The sequence below is a fragment of the Parasteatoda tepidariorum genome, chromosome 10 (genome assembly GCF_043381705.1).
Source record: "Parasteatoda tepidariorum isolate YZ-2023 chromosome 10, CAS_Ptep_4.0, whole genome shotgun sequence".
NCBI classification, from domain to species: domain Eukaryota; kingdom Metazoa; phylum Arthropoda; class Arachnida; order Araneae; family Theridiidae; genus Parasteatoda; species Parasteatoda tepidariorum.
Window position 1 is genome coordinate 80,832,951 of NC_092213.1, and position 21,420 is coordinate 80,854,370.

At 28.2% G+C, this 21,420-nt stretch overlaps 1 protein-coding gene across 2 annotated transcripts in view; it reads left to right on the forward strand.

Annotated features, from left to right (window-relative positions):
• Positions 1–21,420, forward strand: part of LOC107441438 (sorting nexin-5) — a 32,742-nt gene that overhangs the window by 10,131 nt on the left and 1,191 nt on the right. For both annotated transcript variants that reach the window (XM_043038825.2, XM_043038824.2), the window contains exons 6-14: positions 672–752; positions 9,438–9,512; positions 9,811–9,841; positions 11,209–11,293; positions 12,961–13,000; positions 14,441–14,527; positions 15,795–15,884; positions 17,236–17,301; positions 21,245–21,394. In XM_043038825.2, coding sequence (XP_042894759.1) covers positions 672–752; positions 9,438–9,512; positions 9,811–9,841; positions 11,209–11,293; positions 12,961–13,000; positions 14,441–14,527; positions 15,795–15,884; positions 17,236–17,301; positions 21,245–21,391 — 702 coding nt within the window. In that variant the 3' untranslated portion in view covers positions 21,392–21,394. The remainder of the gene's footprint in view (positions 1–671; positions 753–9,437; positions 9,513–9,810; positions 9,842–11,208; positions 11,294–12,960; positions 13,001–14,440; positions 14,528–15,794; positions 15,885–17,235; positions 17,302–21,244; positions 21,395–21,420) is intronic.

The following is a 21,420-nucleotide window of genomic DNA, read 5'->3' on the forward strand; positions in this document are numbered from 1 at the left end:
TCTTTTGCCCGGAAAACATTTCATTTCTCATTTTACACACCAGATGGCAGTACCAGGATATTTTTAAGGTAATTTTAGATAGTTAGCTTATTTATAAGAGATGTTGGAGGGAAACTCGGTACTGCTGTCCAGATTGTGACGTTGGCCTCTGTATCTCATGCTTTGAAATTTATCACTCAGGAAAAATTACTAATCTTTATTTATATTATGCTTATTTATATTATGCTTATTTATATTATGCTTTATTTATATTATTATAAGTTTAATAAAATTCTTTTTTAATGCTTAGGACACATATTTTTTAAATTTTCCTTGCCTGCTGGAAAACCAGCATTAAGTCATAGTATGCTGGCTTTTCCTAAAAATTTAATTTTTTAAGATTTCAAGCTAAAAACAAATTGAAAATGAATGTATCTATATAGTTCATGCACATATTTTTAAATAATTTTCAGGGGGAAAAAATAGTCACTTTTATGACCGTTTTCTTGAAAATTAACCAATCGTTAAGGTGTTGACAACACCTTAAACCATTAAAATTTATATTGTGTGCATGAAAATCTGATCATTAGAACAAAAGATATTCAGATTGGTGGTTTTGGATTGTTGTTGTAGTTTTTTTTTTTTTTGCCTCACTGTACAGTGTGATATAAAAGTTTTTATTTCTGTTTTAGCCTCCGCCCCGAGCAAAAATCAAAAAAGGTTTCTTCAACAGATTATCAGAGAGCTTAGAAGGACGCAAGCATACCCACCGAGTAAGTTTCTGGTTGAATTATTTTCTACTGCATTACAACATATAAAAACTATTTTTTAAAAAGAAAAATGGATTGATATATTTGTACTATATCGAACCATTTATCCAATATCCAGAAAACCAGAAAAACTGTGAAAAATTTTGCTTGGTTTTCTCGCCATTTTGAACTGGAAAGATTGATGAGAAAGGCAGAAATTTGACTCACCCTTGAAGTTGAGTAGAGAAAAATGTTCGTGAGGGTATTTTTCTCCCTGTGTCGAGAGAAAACTTCAACAGGGTCCGTTGCGTTTTTAAAAGGTGCTTATTTTTGTTTTTTAAAAGTCCTTAAAGGTGCTTTTTTTATTGGAGGTTTTTAAAAAGTACTTAATATTACCTTTTCAAAAATGAGGCTTTTTTTTTTTTTTTACCTTGTCAATTTTCTCCACGTATTATGCAAAAGTTTGTTTTTCGCATTTTTAATGCAAGCGCCAATCATTTCACATGTTTGATGAAATATTTGCAATTCAGCATATGCGTCTACAGAGATGGGTTCGGTGAGACTGTGCTGTATTTTGCAAGATATTCTCAATTTCAGGCATTATTTTGCGCCCTCTGAAATGGAACCGAAAATCTTTCAATTTTTTTATTGTGGCTAATATAATCAAGAAAAAATTTCATTTCAGAAACTAGTTATTTATCATGTTCATGTAAAGTCTTTGACAATTATTTTGCATTTTGTAATGTATATAGCTCTTTAAAAAAAAGTTTTTTTTAGTGCCTAAAAAATACTTAAAATCTGCTTATTTTTTGTTTAAAGATTTTTCTATGCTCCCTGCTGTTGGTTGAGAGGGGGCAGGGAAGGAACAAATGTTTTATTTTCCCCTGTGTGTCAAGGAATCAGTTTTTCTTGAAAGCTGCAGTCAATCAAACAAAAGAGTGGCATGGGGATTTAATTTTCCGTTTGATTTTTGAGGGGGTGGGGGAAATGCAACCCCACATTCATATCAGTGAGCAGGCAATGAAAGAGAAATAAAAGGAAAAATAATCCCTATACTTTGCTAAGAAAAAGTAAGAAAAGAGAAATGCAAAATATTAATTGGATTACGAAAATGATTCAAATATGGTTGTTTTTTATTCAATAATAAAGTAGGATTATAGTTAAGCTTATTTTAATTATATAAAAAATAATCTGAAGAATTCAGTAAATTATAACTCAAAACCAGGGCTTAATCCAGGTCGATTTCGGTACCGTTTTTCGATACCTTCACAAAATTAAAAAAAAATAATCGGTACCTTCACAAAATTTTAAAAAAAAATCGGTACCTTCACAAAATAAAAATAAAAAATCAGTATTTCAACAAACTTTAGAAAAAAAACGCATCTTCGCGAAAATAAAAAAAAAAGTTCGAAGGAATTAAAGTGCTGAATAGTTATCCGGGCGGTTATTATAATTTTATCTATGTATTCTGTATTTCTATTATTTTTTCCACCATTANACTATAATTCATCGAAATAAAATTTATAATTTTTTATTATTGGTACAAATTAAATGATTCCAAAGAGAACATCTGTTAGAATCCAAATTTGAGTAGTTAGTTTTTTTTAACGCCTTATTTAAAAAGCCAATTAAGTAAGAAAAAAAATGGTAACACACAGCAAAGTTTTGCCACTCCTTATAAGAACTTGATGTTTGAAAAATAAAAACGATATAAAATGATAGATGAGTATGAATCTTTTTCAAAACTCTGATTCTGTTAAACTTAGAATCTGGAATGAAAATTCAGAAATTGAACAACGATATTATTTGAAAGCATAATGTCGGATTCTTAAGCCCCGGTAATTGTTAGAGAAAATGAGACTCGAAAAAAGTCAGTGATTTGTCCGGGGAAAACACAATTTACACCAAACACGGGAATCGTCATTGTCAGAGTAGGTTGACACTCGATTTAATTGCTGGATTTCACTATTCCGTTTCTCGTAATATCATAATTTAGGGATTTAAAAAAATATGTTTCTTTTTCAAATCAACCATCATTAGGTGCAAAATATTTTTATCTGATTATCATATCACAATATAAGTGTAAGTATTGGTTTTAAAAATATTTAAAGCGCCTATAAAAATAAGAAATAAAAACGTACAAAAATGGGAAAAGTTTTTTTTCTGTGAACTTCAAATTAATCCTTGTAAATGAATTAATTTTAAAATAATATTTGATTAATTTAGACTCAATCTCTAGTCTGGATGTTTTTTTCCTGGGGTTTATTCTGATTCTTTATTTTTCTGGGCTGTTTTTCGAGTACTTTTTTCTATTTGCCTGGGAGAATACCAATTCTCAAGCATGACTGAGACTGTTTTTTATTTAGTTCAATTTTGTTTAGCTCCCTTTTCACAAAATAATTTGTATTAATTATCATCAACAATTAACAAAATCCCAAAAAGACCTAGTAACAAGAAAATCGTTAAATAAGTGAAGTGGTTCCATTAAACTTTTCCAAAATCCTCGGGTCTCTTTATTTTGCATCAACTTTCCATCTTCATTATGTTCTGGAAAATCTTTTTCTTCTGCTCTATTAAGGTCGATTATGTCATAAAAGTTGACCTTGGAGTCAGACTACAATTCTTTTTAAACTGATTCCGAAGAATTTAATTCTTCTATCAAAATGTAAGAGTTAAACCATAATGTAGCAAATTCAATCCACTTTGAAAGCAGACTTAACACTGCAGTTGCAAGAAATAAAGATTTGTTAAAGCTTCATCTTTTTCGGATATAATGAGGATAGAAATAAAATGATTAAATTAACCTCACCAAAATAAGTTTTAAAAAAATGTTTCCTCCTGAAAATAAATGAAAACTAATGTTTTTGTTCATGAAATGTGCCTCTCTTATTTTGTAAATTTTGATTTTAAGATATAATAAACTTTATAAGCTTTTCACACTTAAAATAATGTTCAAAAAGTATTCTCCACCAAAAAAGATCTTAAAATCAAATTCCCCACGTGAAAAAATTATCGTTCCTCTCAAACTAAACTACTAGTTGTAAATGTGTTACCCTTATTTAATCTAGCAAGTGGACTGATCGTAAAGACGCGGTTCAATGTAGAACACCTCTTCTTCCCTTGTTGATGTTAGTGTTTTGTCTTGTATAATATGTCTCTGGTTATACTTTTTGTTACGTTGGCAACTTTGTTCAATTAATCCATCAACTGGCCTTATGGCATTGTTTGTGAAATATGCTCATATGTAACGTGTACTTCTTATGTTTGAAACTAATGAAATGTCTTAAAGGTAAAACGTCTGATAGTCTTCAGGTAACTCAACAATCTTTTAGATTAATTTTTCTTAAAAAAATATCACTTAATTTCCCTTTATTGACAACCATTAATACTTTGTACGTTGAAATAGATAACAAAAAAAATCACTAGACAATTTAATTTTGTTTAGCTTAAATGAAGATTATAGTGTTACTATATTTAGAATATTGTTGACGTTATCTGCTATGGTTTGTTATCTGTCGTTATCTAGAACGTTATCTGCCTGTTACAGATAAATATATTCAGTAGCCAGAAGTGGAAATTTATTAAACCTAATCTTCCAAAATTATTGATTACATAATGCATGCCTTTGGTGTCCTGTTAGATAATTTTTTTAAAATTATTCTTATACAATTTAGTTTGATAAAATTGTTAGCCTAAAGCAGGAAAAGTAGTATTGATAAATATTGGTTTTTATATTGGGAGTACAAATAAGTTTCTGCCATTTTCTATCAAAAGTCAGCAGTTTATTGTAAAGAAACGGTACATTATCTTTTGTTCAGAATATTCTCCATTACTAGACACTACTTTTTCCCATCTTCCTGGGAGCATTCATGTGCCATTTCGGAAGAACTCGAGGATATCCACGAATCGACCCATTCCTTGGTTTCTTCAAATGATGCAAATTTCTGCTCAGACAGACCATGTGCCATCGACACGAATAGATGATAATCTGAAGGAGCAAGGTCTAGCGAATACAGCGGGTGGGGTAGGACATCACATTGAAGTGTTTCCAAATAGCAAAATTAATTTTTATGCAAAGTCGATGTTCAATGTCTCTTGGCTTCAGTTCGTATCGAACCCAACTTCCTTGTTTTTTTTTATCATTCCCAACAATTTTAAACAGTGTGAAATTGCTGGCTGAGTTACTTGTAATGAAAGAGAAAGCTTTTTTTTGCGCTTGAGACTACTCTGCTTCCAATAATTCTTCCAATTCCTTGTTTTCGTACAATTTTGACCCTCCACTTAGTCTTCCACGTCAAGCTCATCATTTTTAAACTTCTGAAACCACTTACGACAACTTCTCTCCCTTACAGCAACCTTGCCTTCTCTAAGCAAACAATACTCCTCAGCTGCAGATTTCTTCAAATGAAAGAAGTAAATCAAAAGTTCCCGCAAATGAGACTTATTTGGCGTGAAACTTGACATTCTTGCAAGATAAAAATTACTTATTGCTATTATGGAATCTCTAATACTTTACGGTTATGTTATTACCAGATAAATTTACAATAAGACATTTAATACAATTTCTACATAACCTTCTGGTAGTGCCATCTTGGGACGAACGTCAGGAGCATATTTGTACACCCAATAAGTACATAAGATTTTTTTTTTTAATACACACTATAATATTTTTAAGATTGATGAACAAAATTATCTACAGTGAAAAAGATAACTATTTATGGTGTACCCTCCAACATTTTGGAAGCTGATAAATGTGATTCTTTTTACTTGATTTGTTGCCTTTTTGAAGAGATCTAAATTCACTTTCTTTGCCAGGCAGAAGAAAACATCAGCTTTTAATGCAGAAGACAGACCTCATAAATGGTAATGCATGATAATTGGTTATTTGCATGCTTGTGTTTTGGCCATTCTGCCTTTGACATGCTTTCATTTTTATCAATAATCAATAATGAATTTCACTTTAATTTATAGGATGCCATTCATTCATTTAGTTCTTATAAATTAGTGGAATTTTTCAGCTTCCAGCATTTTGTTGGGTTGACTTGTCTTTTTTTTTTCTGATATTCCATCCTTAAAATCTCTCCTTTTAAATACCAACCTCAAACTAATTTTGGGTGTAGGACCTTATATAATAATGTACTTGGCAGTACAGCTTCCCCATTCTTCTTATTTGTTTAAATTCTTACAAATTTAAATAAATTGTGATACAATTAAAGGGTTAAAACTATTTAGATATAGTTCATTCACCAGGAGTTGGCACTTAACTCCACCTCCTCGGACATAGTTCATTTCTGTGTGGGAGTTAAAAGAGAAACATCTCCACACTTGAAATTGAGACAACCCTTAATGTGCACCAAACACAAACAGTAAATTCTTTTTCAGTCACTTACTTCGCTTTATCATCTGCTATTATCATGCCTTTCATTTCTCCAGCTAATTAAATATACTTTAAATTTGAAAACTGCTGTTTTCCCAGTAAAATATCTCAAAAAGGACAAACTATTCACTCAAAAGAGAGAAATATCATAAAAAATGGCACAGAATATCATCAAATTTATGAAATATTTAATATTTGAAAAATGCACATAAAGTTTGCATAATAAATATTTTTGAGATACGATCGGCAAATAACAACCTTGTTCAGGATTGCTCACAACTTTCTCCCAAAAATAGTGAAATAGTATCGTTGCATGCCAGATGAGGAAGGCAGAGTCTAGTGCCGACTCCTGGTGAACGAGCTATACTACACAGTAGAAATTTTTTTTATGCAGATCTTGAAATACCAAGCTTTGCTTTATTTAGAATATTGTGAATACTTTCATCATTTCACATATGATTAAACTTATCTACTAAACGCAGCATTATTAATGCTCTAGAATAATTTTTTGCCAAAGTACAAATACTTTAAACACAAAATATTCACTTAAATATTTATTATTTACAGGAAAAAAAAATGAAATTATTAGGAGCATTAAAACTTAAAGCAAACAGATTTATAATTTTTTTTTTACTCTAGAGATTTACTCTACTGGGGCTTACTCTAGATTTACTTACTCTAGATCCCCCATAATCTTTTAGCAACTAATTTTTCTTATAGCCTGTGAGCAGTTAATAGTCCTTTCTGAGTTACAAAAACTTCTTAACTGTGATCTATGGTATTATTTGCACCTGCCAAATTAATGCAGTTTATGAAGACAATCTTTGTTTTGACATTACATCAATCTACGGTAGAGCATTTTAAAATAATCCATTTTTTTAAAAATTTAACAAACTTTTCTAAAATGTATTTCATAATGCATTTGTAAAAAATTAAGAATTAGAGGTGAGGAAAAATAGTGAATTCAGGTTGTAGGTTGAAAAAGTTGTCTTATAATTGGAATATGCAAGGGATTATGTGCAGCAAAAGATAGAGAAAAACAGAAAATAAAATCTTGATTTTATCTGTAATTTCATTAAACTTTTTTATAACATATTTTTCAGGGTTGGGTTTTTGACGTCAAAAAGTGGTTTTTGACATGACAAGGGTATAATACTGGTTTAAACCGTCAAAAACCCGTCAAAAATGNCGTTTCTCTAGCTAATTAAATATATTTTAAACTTAAAAACTGCTGTTTTCCCTACAAAATGTCTCAAAAAGAACAAACTATTCACTCCAAAGAGAGAAATATCATAAAAAATGGCACGGAATGTCATCAAATTTATGAAATATTTAATATTAAAAAAATGCAGATAAAGTTTGCAAAATAAATATTTTTGCCGTAGGATCGCCAAATCAAAACCTTCTTCAGAATTGCTCACAACCTTCTCCCAAAAATAGCGAAATAGTATCATCGTATACCAGATGATGAAGGCGGAGTCAAGTGCAGACTCCTGGTGAACGAGCTATACTACACAGTAGAAATTTTTTTTGATGCAAATCTTGAAATACCAAGCTTTGCATTATATAGAATATTGTGTTAATTTCATCATTTCACATATCATTAAACTTATCTACTAAACACAGCACTATTAATGCTCTAGAATAATTTTTTGCCAAAGTGCAAATACTTTACACACAAAATATTCACTTAAATATTTATTTACAGAAAAAAAAATTAAATTATTAGGAGCATTAAAACAGATTTATAATTTTTTTTTTTCTCTAGAGATTTACTCTACTGGGACTTACTCTAGATCTCCTATAATCTTTTAGCAACTAATCTTTCTTAAAGCCTGTGAGCAGTTAATTGTTCTTTCTGAGTTACAAAAACTTCTTAACTGTGATCTATGGTATTATTTGCACCTGCCAAATTAATGCAGTTTATGAAAACAATCTTTGTCTTGACATTACATCAATCTACTGTAGAGCATTTTAAAATAATCCATTTTTTTAAAAATTAAACTGAAACTTTTCTAAAATGTATTGCATAATGCATTTGTAAAAAATTAAGAATTAGAGGTGGGAAAAAATAGTGAATTCAGGTTGTAGGTTGAAAAAGTTGACTTATAATTGGAATATGCAAGGGATTATGTGCAACAAAAGATAGAGAAAAACAGAAAATAAAATCTTGATTTTATCTGGAATTTCATTAAACTTTTTTATAACAAATTTTTTAACCATTGAATACAAGAATCTTATAAAAGGGATATATTATTTTTGAATGCAAAACTCTAAACAATGATTTTTTCAAGCATTTTAAATACAATCAAATGACTATGATTATAATGTTTTAAGTATTCTTTGGAAGGTATACTTATTATTTTTTTAAGTGACGAAATTGTTGCAAGACTTGCTTAATCATAGTTAGCTACCATTTTGTATGAGAAGAAATTAAACATATCCATGTTTTGAAATTCTAAAAATGTTCTCATGCAGTAGAGAAATTAAAATTATAGTAATTATTCACAAATTGTTGTGCATTTGCACTTTGCACCAACTAAATGCAAACTCGTTTATTTATGACACACTTAATGCTTATTCGTAACTTACCGTTTATTAGTTCAAACATTTACCTTTTCATATAGGGAATTGAGTAAAACATTGTTTCTCAGCACCGATACAGATTTTTGGATTAATTCTTGTATTGGATTTAAATTAAATCTTTTTATAATAGTATTTTTCATGGAAGAGTGCATGTGATTGGTCGGAAACAAACTGGTCAAAAAAGGTTTTTTTAAGAGCCACAATCTTGTATATGTAAAAATTATTCCACTAGTCCAAATTACTAACCTTACTGGTGCGGGATAAAGCTCTGAATTATTTAAATGGTCTTTCTAGTAAATCGGGTTGAGAAACATTCCTTTCAACACTGCTCAAATTAAAGTTCTTACTTAATGGTAGGTGATTCTTCTCTGAACAAGCTGCTATTTTTCATGTAGCTTCTTAACCATTGTTTCACTACAGTTTGCTAAATACTTTATAAAAGTTTGTTTTAATGATTTCTTCTGAATTTCTCTAAATCCTTGTATTTTTGTTCATATAACATTTGTTTCTTAGTTGGATTTCAGTATTAAAAAAATTATTTTTATTTATACATGTTTTATATAAGTTTTTTTTTTCTTGAATAAAATATTTTTAAAAGCTTTGTTTTATTGATTCAACATTAAGATATGCATAAAACAATATTTATTTTCTCATAACATGAGATTTTCCTTTTATAATTTTTAAAGTAATATTCATGAAATTATATTAATGTATCTAAAAATTCATTAAACTGTTTTGATTTTCAGGATTGTGAAGAATTTTTCCAGAAAGAGCGTGATTGGGTGTCAAAGTATAGCTTACAAATTAAAGATATCAATGAGGTGCAAATTTTACTATTAAACAGTTTTAATTTATTTTTGGAAAATTTATAATATGTTTTTAAAAATTAGATAGTTGATACTTCACATTAAGTTTCAGAACAAAATGTCTGATCTAAATATATTATCTTCATATATATATATATTTTCCAAATTTATTATCATATATTATCAGTCTTAGTTTTAAAAAGTATTGTTTAATTATTTTGGACAAATTTTCTCTATTAATTTAGCTGACATAAAAAGTTGTTTTTCTATATGTTTTTGATCATTTTGTATAGTTGTTTTTTTTCTTTTACAGGCCTTTTCTTCTGTTGTCTATTCTCAACAAAGTAAGAGTTTATTGTTGATCTTTTTATTCATTGATGTTATGAACCTATTTCAATGCTTATAGTTTAAAAAATTACATAAGTTTAAAAAGTTGCAAAATAAAAACATTTAGAAGCTGTTTATAATTATAAACTAAAAATATGTTGTACAATGGAAATAGAAAACTACTTGGTATTTTTCCTAGTATTTTTTTAGCAGCAACATTTTGATAAGTTGAAGCAGCGGATGAAATCAAAATACAATGATATTTTTTTATATGATCTCGCTAACCTCTGTCAAAACTTGTTCTAATTGTTTACTCAATATCTTAACTTTAAACAGTTCAACCTCATAACTGTAATCACTGACAGTTCAACCTCATAACTGTAGTCCAAACAACTTACAAGAGGGTTCATTTAGATAAACTGTATTTTGAATTTGGGAGACAAAAATGGATTATCAAAATAATCAACTTTTGATTAATAGATATTCTTTGACATAGATGTTTTATTATATGTAAAAAAAAAGAATTACGATAATTCTATCGTTAAAGTTCTAAATAGTAAAAATCAATGCGTGATTTAAATTAGATGAAGTTAAATTGTTATAAACAGGGTATCAGTGAACATGGAAAGTCATGAAAAGTCAAGGCTATTGAACAAAATTTGTAAGTGAAATGTCATGATTTCAAGTATTTATTTAAAAAAAACACATAAAAAGTCAAGGATTTAGATCATCAAAAAATCTATCTTTTAAAATGGACTCCCCCCCAATTTCACAGTGTTCCGAATATCTGAATTTGTGACAAAATCCCCACGTACAGTCATACTTTATTAAAATTTATTGTGCTCTTTAAAAAAATATGGTTCTTTCAAAAAATAAAAGAAGGAACATCATTTCTCTAGAGCAAATGATCTTTTGAACTTCAGTGATTTCATAATTTTTTATTTATTTATTATTTTTATTTGATCAATGTAAAATTCTAGTTTAGGCTTTTTATATTACTTACTTTTCAGAAAAAATAGAACAGCTTTAAATAACTACATATATCTGACAGCATTTAGTTATTTGCTTTTTTTCCCCAGTTATTTTATTGCTTCAAATCTTTCTTTACTGTGTTTTTTCAAGTTTTTAATTGATAAATATGAAGATGCAGAGTATAAAAGTTTTGGTTATACCTATCATTTCAATTAATGTTATTATAATGCTTTTTAAAATTTATTGTTTAGTTTTTGTCGGGAGAAAATAGTAACTTTGGAAAGTCATGTAGAATTCTTGGAATTAGTCCCAGAAAAGTCATGGATTTGAAAATCTAAAATTTAGCAGATACCCTGTTTAAAGATGTTTTTATTCCAAATATGACGTATTATATAGAATTAATTTATTTCAGGGTTATGTAGTATTATAGGACATTTAGCTACAGCATTAACTTTAAATAGAGGATCGAACGAACCGGCTGCCAAACTAGAAGCAAAGTAAGGTTTAATTTAATTTCAATTTTACGCTAGAAAATAATTTATTGTTTTTACTATGTTGCTAGAATACTTTAAGAACTGGCTAGTTATGTTTAATATTCTTTCAAACAAGTCCGTAGCTCTTCTAAGCAAGTTCACTTTGAAACAAAGCATTGAATTAAGTTAAGTGTGCCATGTGCAAAATAATAAATTAACACCCTGGAGAATTTTTTATCTAATACGGTTGCCACAAACGACTAAAATGTAACTATTTTCGGCTTATGGAGACTATGGCAACTTTTTTCTGCCTGAAAATTACAAAAAAAAGCAACTATTTTTATGGGAAGGAGACTATTGGGAGATCTTTCTGTACTCCTAGTGATGTTTTTTTAGCATAAATTAGGTTTAAAATCTGAGGCCTGCGGGAGCTTCTGAACACATTGAATTTTTTTTCTTAAAAAAATTAAAAAATTTTAAATTGCAAATTTGAGTTATCACATTTTAATGCATTCAGTTTGCGTAGATTCCATTGTCAGTCCATTTCATTTCTCGATCGCCTTTTCAGCAGTTATTGCTACAAAGTTCCGTATAATTTTAAGAAACCCAATTTTTTTTATATAATATATTACAATACGTGAATTTCGAATTTGAGTAATCACTTTTCATATATATTTGTGTGTATATATATATTTATATATATAATATTTGCTGAATGAAGTATTTAATTTTCTGCAAATATACTAATTATTATTCTTTTTTACCTGAAAATTAAGTGCTAGAACACTAACAAACTATATAACGAGCTATATAAAAATTATCATATTTGCCACCAACTTGATTAAATGGATCATGATGTATGATAGTTAAGTCATTTAATAAAATTTTAGTCATATTTTTGTTTTTATTTAGGCAACTATTTTCCTGCTTTAGGCTACTAAAAGCAAATATTTTGTTCATTTTTTTCTGTTGCAAACCTGTTTAATGATAAGATTTTTACCTAATATGACTCAATCTTCCTGGTTTTAGAGCCTAACTTTAAATATCAAATTAATAAAAGCAGACAACATTTTGAGTTATGAAATTGAACTCTAAATTGTACTTTCTCTGAATAAATATACAACATAAAACTAAACATAAACATGATTTAAATTTTTGACCCTCAAAGTGATGAAAGGGGTGGTAGCTGCAATCTGGTAAATAGGGTTCTGGTAAATAGAAAGTTTGGATTCTTAAATACTAAAATTTTGTTGTTGTCTGTTTTGTTAACTCAAAACTTGTTAAGCGAGTCAGAGAAATTTTTGCTCATTATTATAAAATTCCTTTGTTTAAAGACGTGAATTACTAATTGTTTTTATACAATTTTGTTTAAAAGTGTTTCAAAAAGCTTTATAAGAAAATTGGACTTTGAGTTTCACCCTTCTAAAAATTATAGCATTTAACCAACTCAAAATTAGAAAAAGCTGACGTAATGTTTTTCACATGCAGGTGTTAATTTTTAGCAGAAGGAAATAAAATAACAATTTTATTAAATTTTAATGTAAATAAGTAAATTTCAAAAAGGAAAACCTCTTCTGAATCATCTTATTTATTAACTTCATTTTAACTCCTTAATATTTTTATGAACTGAAAATATTCAATGATATCAATTCAAAATATGAATACAAGGTTGATTTTCTGTTTGTTTGCAGGTTATGTGGTTTGTTTTCAGAGGCCTTAGAAGATGCTAGAGTGAGTTTTTTTATGTTTTTCATAAATGGCACATAAATGAATAAATATGGTGGTTTTAAATGTTATTTATTTCTATTATCTATTCTATTCTATATTTTATCTATATTCTATATTTCCTATTATATATATATATATGGGTCATTCTCACGAAAACTGTCATTTTTCAGTTCATAAAATCCCCAAAAAGTAAAGTGAATAAAAAGCTCTGAAACTTTTTATATTGATAGAAATATGTAATGGCATTATAAAGAAAGTATATATCCTATAAATTANTATCTTTGCCATGGCTAATAGGTTGATATATCCTTCTATTTATTTTAAATATATAATTTTGCAATGAAGAGTTACATTTAAATGCATACGTTTTTTCTATGTTTTTTTTCCCTTCACCTTTTCAATTTATAACAATTTCATTCCAACTGCTGACACTTTTGTAACACTAAAAGTTACTACATGTTTTTCTGTTTAAATATATAGTTATATTGATAGAGTAACATACCTGCCAACTTTCAATCTTTCCGAGAATGGATTTTCCAAGCGGTAGTAATTCAATGAATAGCAATCTCACTCAAAAATATATTTATATTTTGACCACGGTGAAATTCAATTTCTTACGGATTATATGCTTTTATATATTTGTTGTAATTATTCATATGTAGTGGTGGTCAAATTCATTTAAAATTATCATTACAATTCAAAAAGTTAATTGGAATAACATGAGTATTGCTACCACTNTTATCTTTGCTATGGCTAATAGGTTGATATATCCTTCTATTTATTTTAAATATATAATTTTGCAATGCAGAGTTACATTTAAATGCATACGTTTTTTTTCCCTTCGCCTTTTCAATTTATAACAATATCATTCCAACTGCTGACACTTTTGTAACACTAAAAGTTACTATATGTTTTTCTGTTTAAATATATAGTTATATTGATAGAGTAACATACCTGCCAACTTTCAATCTTTCCGAGAATGGATTTTCCAAGTGGTAGTAAATCGATGAATAGCAATCTCACTCAAAAATATATTTATATTTTGACTACGGTGAAATTCAATTTCTTACGGATTATTACGCTTTTATATATTTGTTGTAATTATTTATATGTAGTGGTGGTCAAATTCATTTCAAATTATCATTACAATTCAAAAAGTTAATAGGAATAACATGAGTACTACTACCATTTTAAATATGAAAATAAAATCTTCCGGGAAAACCGGAAGAGTTGGCAGCTATGGAATAACTAGAGCATTCTGTCTTTCTTGAAATGGTATGTATTTAATAAATTCTTGTAAAAGTAAAGATAACATTTTCACAAGCTACAATTGTACAAATTCATAGAGAGAAAATCATTAGATTTTGTAGTTGAACTTTTCTTTCATAAATGACTTTCCATTAATACGTTTTAAATTTTACTAAAATTAAATTTAATTTTCAGCATGGTATCCAGGTGCTATCATATAATGAGGAAAACACTTTAGGTGCCTATTTAAATCTGTATACAAGTTATATTGAATCAGAAAAGGTATTTTATTTTATCTTAAAAAAAATAATAAAAATTATAAAATGACTGCTTATTTTATTCATATTTTTTACTCTTTATTCTGTAAAAGCTTTTTCTAATCAGTAACTATATTTATTTGCAAATTGTTCCAACATTAAATTCAAAACTTACCTCAAATTAAATTAGTATTATTATGAAAGTAAAAAAAATATCCTGACTATTGTGTGTTGCGTTCATTTATATTTTTTCAAATAAAAGCAATTTATAGAGTTGTGTAATTATCCTATATAATTCACAGTTATCTTTTTTAAAAAAGGCTATGTCATCTAATTACTGAAATTATATCCTTTCAAACTTGTTTAATTCAAATTTCTTACAGCCTTATTCTAAAATATATTTTGAACCACGATCAGGAGTTTAATAACTGTTGAACTTTGTTCAGATCTAGATTTTATATTCTTAACTCTTTAAACCTCTATTGTAATGTAAACAGTAGTAGAATAATTATGGAAATTTTTAATCACGGATTTCCATGGTTCAACTAATTTAATCTCACTTTGAATATAAAAATTGACGCATGCAAATGTTTCAATATTCTTCAATAGTTGTAGATAAGATAAAATAAAATGAAGATAATTGTTTATTAAAATAGTTAAATTTCTGAATAATTTTTCTTTTTTTTAAAAATTAAATATCATTATAAATCACCTTGTTATTTATGCGTTCATAAATATTCACTCAAAATAATTGTTAAAATTTTTTATCTCATTATTAAAAATTAATCTTACTTTGATAATTTTTTTTTTTTGCTGTATATAATGCTGACTTTTTTGTTCAGTTAGGTATTATTTATGTTACTAAGTCCACTTATTATTTTTATCTATTAAGTTAGTTTGTAATAACAAGGAAATGCAACTATGTATCACATATTTAACTTAAATCAAGAAATTGACCATTATCTAATAGGAGTATCCACTTTTTGATAGAACTAAAAGAAATTTGTTTTTCTATTTTTATTTTTGCATTAAATTGTAGTACTATTATAATAAATTGTGCTATTCTGTTTATTATACAAACACTAATATTAAACAAAATTTGTGTGTAGGGTTGTACATCAAATTCGTTGCATAAAATGTAAACAAAAATCAACTTACATTATTTCATTGGGTAAAAATACAGAGTTTTATTTAAAAAATTGTTTTTCTTTTTTGTTGTCAGATAAGTGTTAATTTTTTATGCATTGATGGTTTTTCCCCCCGAACTTTATTAAATTTTCATTTTTTATCAGGAAATGCTTGCTCAAAGAACAAGTTTGTTGGTAGAATATGAAAATGCAAATAAGGCATTAGACAAGGCAAAACCTCTGAAAAAACAAGCTGTAAGTTTTTTCTTCTCTCTTTTACCTTATCATATTTATTTACCCCCCGTGGCAGAATCGCGGCGACATTGTTCGCGGCTGAGTTCTTGCAGAAAGACTTTTCTTTTGGGAAGTAAGAAATTTGTTTTTTTTTTTTCCCCCCAGAAATTTTTTTCTATCAGAATTATATTCAAAAGATGTCTTTCTTGCGCATGCATAGGAGTGAAAAAAAATGCTTGTAATTTTTCTATTCTCATTTGAGAATAGTGAAAAATAAAGAGCAATGAAGTAAAATTTGGTTTTCTTTTCTGCAGAAATTTTCATTCTAATTTTTTTTATGCAGTTATTACTATTGATTTCCACATAGTTTTTAAAATCCGATATTTTTAATACGATATAATTTATTGCAACAACTAAATCTCGAAATGAATGAAAACACGGATTTAGTAACCCTTTTTTGAAGATTCTGAATCTCGTGATTTTGTCGATCTTTTTTTTGGAAGTTACTGCTAAGAATTTCACAATTTTCTTTTTTTAATGTGATGATCATTTACGAAATGCGAAAAAAGAAGAAATAATTAGTGTGTTTTCCTTCTACAAAATGCGAGAATATCGCCCATAATCTTAGAATAAAAAATATATATATTTGGTTAAAAAATTATTTTATTTGATCCAAAAACAGGGTGCGTAGCGTTTTTAAAAGTGTTTAAAGGTACTTATTTTTGATTTTCGTTTTTTAAAAGCCCTTAAAGGTGCTTTTTTCAGTGGGTTTTTAAAAAGTGCTTAGTTTTCCCTTTTTCAAAATGAGATTTTTCCTTTACTATGTTGATTTTCTCTTCGAATTTTGCAAAAAGTCACAGTTTAGATTGTTCTATTAAACGTTTTCACAATTCATTCAACCCCAATCTATTTCGGTGTATTGGCAGTCCGTAGGGTATGAAAACGCCATTCGTTCTACATGATTCAAAATGTCAGGATTTTTGGTAGTTGTCAAAAACAAGATATAACCATCAATTGTCAAACTTTCCAACCCTGCCTAATTATGAAGTGCTTAAAAATATTGTTTGAGTGCTTATTTTTTGTTGAATAAGGACTTGCTACGCACCCTGAAAGTTTTTTCTTTTTTTAAGTTGATGCTTTTGTTACTTTAATTTAGTAACATGGATATTTGTTATTTTTAAAAGTATCTTGCTCAAGGATACTTTTGTTTTTAAAGTGTTTAATTAATGTGTAATACTAATGTATTAGAGAGGTATATCTCAGAAAATGCCCAAAAAAATTCTGCGACAAGGTTTATTCACATTTTTTTAGTTGCATATTTAATTTTTCAACAAAAACATTTCCTCAACCTCGCATTTAATGTTTATTACAGGCCGAAAACGCTAAATTATCTGCAGAAAAAGCGTTTGAAGACTGTTCAGATGTAGCTAGACAAGAGGTAATTTCATAGATTTTCCCTTCGATCTGTTTTTTGTTTTAAATATGATTAAAAAAGTGTTTAATTAATGTGTAATTAAGAGAACTTTATTTTTATCAATGAAAACTTTGTTTTCTTCAATCCTATGATAGCATTCAAAAGACTGAGTTTTGATTGTGATATTTGCTTTGAAAAAAGGTTTAGGGGGACTAGAAATTTTTTCAATATATATTTTGGAGATCTTTTTATAAAGTGGTGTGATGATGATTATGAAAGATAATATTAGAGAGATTTTTAGATTTATTTTATTGTTAACTGTAACTCTAAGCTTACTTTGTATTATCATTTATAATTAAAGTATGTGAAAGATATTTTACAATAATTTTTGTCATGTAAAAATGTTAACTTTTTTTAGGGGGGGGGGAAGTTAGCTAATTAGAAATGTTTTGTTAAGTTTGCTCATTTTGCAGCTACACTTTATTTTTTCTCTTATTATATTTTAAGAATAAGAATTTGTCAAAGTTCTTTATTATTTTTTAAATGCTGACGATATTTTAAATTACAAAATCAGACACAAAAGTATGCTTTATAGTTCCTGTGAAATCAAATGTTAAAAATGTCAAGATATTAAAAATTCGATTCCTCAAGAACAACTAGATCGATTTCACACTGATTTTTCTGAACATCAGATGTTTGCCAACAGAAACATTCTCATTGCATACGTTGCCGGGCATGTGATGGATTTGCACCAATCAGATTCAAAATTTTTTATTAATTTAACTAACATTAAAAACCACGTTGATAGGCAACGATATAAACTACTGTTTTTTTTCCGTTCCACTCACTATACAACTTCTTTTAAGAAGTAGTGCACTACACTACAAACTACAGAAAAAAGCGACTAAAGTAGTTTCCTTACTTGTAGCACGCCACTTCGGACCACTGGATAGAGGTCTCTTAAACTGGATGACCTATGGTTCAATTGAACGCCTCAGCCAATAATTTTTTTTTAAATTGCAGTAATTGTACACTAGCATTCATTATTAATATATATTAACATGCATGACCAGTAAATAAATATAAAAACATTAATCTACTGGAAATATAGGACTTGTAATTTCAATTTGCTATGAGTACAGTCAGCAAAAAAAAAAAGATATCACCCTGAATAACTTTTGTTATAATGATCGGATTTTCACGATCTAAGTGTCAATCTTAATGGTTCCCGGGGGTGACCTCAAATATGCTAATTAATTAGTGCTAACTATTAATTAAGTTACGAAATCTGACACAAAAACGTACTTTCTCTGAATAAACATGTATTTTTTTTTACATATTTGGATTCCTAACCTTCAAAATATAGGGGGTAGCCGCAATCTGGNGAAAAAAGGTTTAGGGGGACTAGAAATTTTTTCAATATATATATTTTGGAAATCTTATTATAAAGTAGTGTGATGATGATTATGAAAGATTATATTAGAGAGATTTTTAGATTTATTTTAATGTTAACTGTAACTCTAAGCTTACTTTGTATTATCATTTATAATTTAAGTATGTGAAAGATATTTTACAATAATTTTTGTCATGTAAAATGTTAACTTTTTTTAGGGGGGGGGGGAAGTCAGCTAATTAGAAATGTTTTGTTAAGTTTCCTCATTTTGAAGTTACACTTTATTCTTTCTCTTATTATATTTTAAGAATAAGAATTTGTCAAAGTTCTTTATTAGTTTTTAATGCTGACGATATTTTAAGTTACAAAATCAGATACAAAAGTATGCTTTATAGTTCCTGTGAAATCAAATGTCAAGATATTAAAAATTCGATTCCTCAAGAACAACTAGATCTATTTTACACTGATTTTTCTGAACATCAGATGTTTGCCAACAGAAGCATTCTCATTGCATACGTTGCCGGGCATGTGATGGATTTGCACCAATCAGATTCAAGAAATTTTCTGCGTTTTTTTAAAATTAATTTTACTAACATTAAAAGCCACGTTGCTAGGAAACGCTATAAACTACGGGGGTTTTTTTCTGTTCCACTCACTATACAACTTCTTTTAAAATGTAGTGCATTACACTACAAACTACAGAAAAAAGCAACTAAAGTAGTTTCCTTACTTGTAGCATGCCACATCGGACCACTGGTTAGAGGTCTCTTAAACTGGATGACCTATGGTTCAATTGAATGCCTCAGCCAAGCATTTTTTTTAAAATTGCAGTAGTTGTACACTAACATTCATTATTAATATATACAGTCGAACCTCGATTTCACGATTTTTTCGATATCTTGAAGAAAAGAAAATTCCCTTCAAAATTCCTATAAACTCAATGTTAAAAAAAACTTGATTTCACGAATTTTTTTTCTAATCCCTCGATAACTTGAATTTTTTTTTCTCCATAAATAGTGTAGATTTTTTTTTTTTTGAAAATAAAAAAATATTCCAAAAAAATGAAAAATTTTAAGAATAGAAAACCAATTCTCATAATGATAAACTTTTTAAAAAAAATGGACATAAAGACATCAGTGGCATGGAATGATGCGTCTTTCTATACAATAATGAATGGCTTCAAGAAGGCTGGATTCATTAAGGATCACGAAAGTAGTCAAACAATCAATATCGTTAATTCTGCTGAAAACTACACCGAAAATGATTGGGACAGATTGACCGGGCTCATGAAACTCGATGACATGGAATTTCATGACTTGGTAAACGTAGATGATGCAGTAACAGTGTGTGGTCAGTGGGATGACAATGATATGATCGGTCAAACGAAAGCTTCTTGTGAACTATAAGAAGAATAGGATGAGGAAATCGAAGATTTACTGCCCAATGTTACTAAAACACATGCACTTTCTGCAGTGAACACTGTAAGGCAGCCAAATATGTCAGAGGAGACATTTAAAGCTATAGTCCACTTAGAAAGTGTTACAGACAACCTTTCTTACACATCTTTAAAGCAAACAGCAATTGAATCTTTTTTTTAAATGAAAGTGTAAAAAGTGCTTTTAGAATAAATATGGAATAGTAAATAAGGTATGTAAAGAGCATTTTTCTTTATTCTACCATCAATAGCATGCGATTTTCGATAATTCGAATTTTCGGTATCTCAGATTTTTTCTCCTCTCCCTTCAAGTTCGAGATATCGAGGTTTGACTGTATTAACATACATGACCAGTTATTAAATATAATTATAAAAACATTAATCTACTGAAAATATAGGACTTGTAATTTCAGTTTGCTATGAGTACATAGACACTATGAACACAAAAATATTTAACTGTAATAAAGATTTGTTGATATTTTGTAACTTTTGTTAAATTTCTGTTTAATAGATAGAGATTAAAAATTGTTTCTTACTAATTTTTAATTCGAAACAAAAATTCCTAGATCTTTAAAAAAAATCTAAATTACAATTAACCCTTGCCAGTGGCGCCCGAATCCAGTTCCGACAACTGCTATGTTGCATTTGTGAAGCCGGAGCTGAGTTCGTTTCTACATTAGGATACTTAATTCACTATCTTCCTAATAGATGGCATTAGTGGTCCTAGTTTTTCACCGATTAAGACTTCAGTGGAGGGAGGGAAAAATGTGGATGTTGTCAGCTGCTCAACTAAACAGACACAAACAAGATTTGTAAAATTTATGTAATGAAAATCATATTGTTGTGTTTTTATATTATACTACTTATATTCAACTTCAAAATTTTGTTTAATTTGCTCTAATTGAATAAGAGGTGTGTGTAATCCATTACTTTTTTATATGCATGTAAAAATTATAAATACAGTACTCATTGCATTTAAAATTATATTTTTGTAATAAAAAACCATTTTCTAACTTTTACAATAATATGAAGAACAAAATTAAACAGTCAAAAAAAGTTTCAATTTCGGTTCATTTTCCTGAAATATGTCACTGTTAAAAGGTTAAAGTATTCTTTTTTTTTATCCTATATTTGTATAGATTAAAAAATTCCACAGACAAAGGATAAGCATGTTCCAAGAAAGTTTAGAAAAGTTTGCAGAAGCAGAGTTAAGGAATGCAAGAGATGTGGCAGCCATGCTGGCTAAGTCATTAACAAAAATAAAACAGTTTGATGTCACATTATAAAGGGTAACTATTAACATAATTTTTTTTAT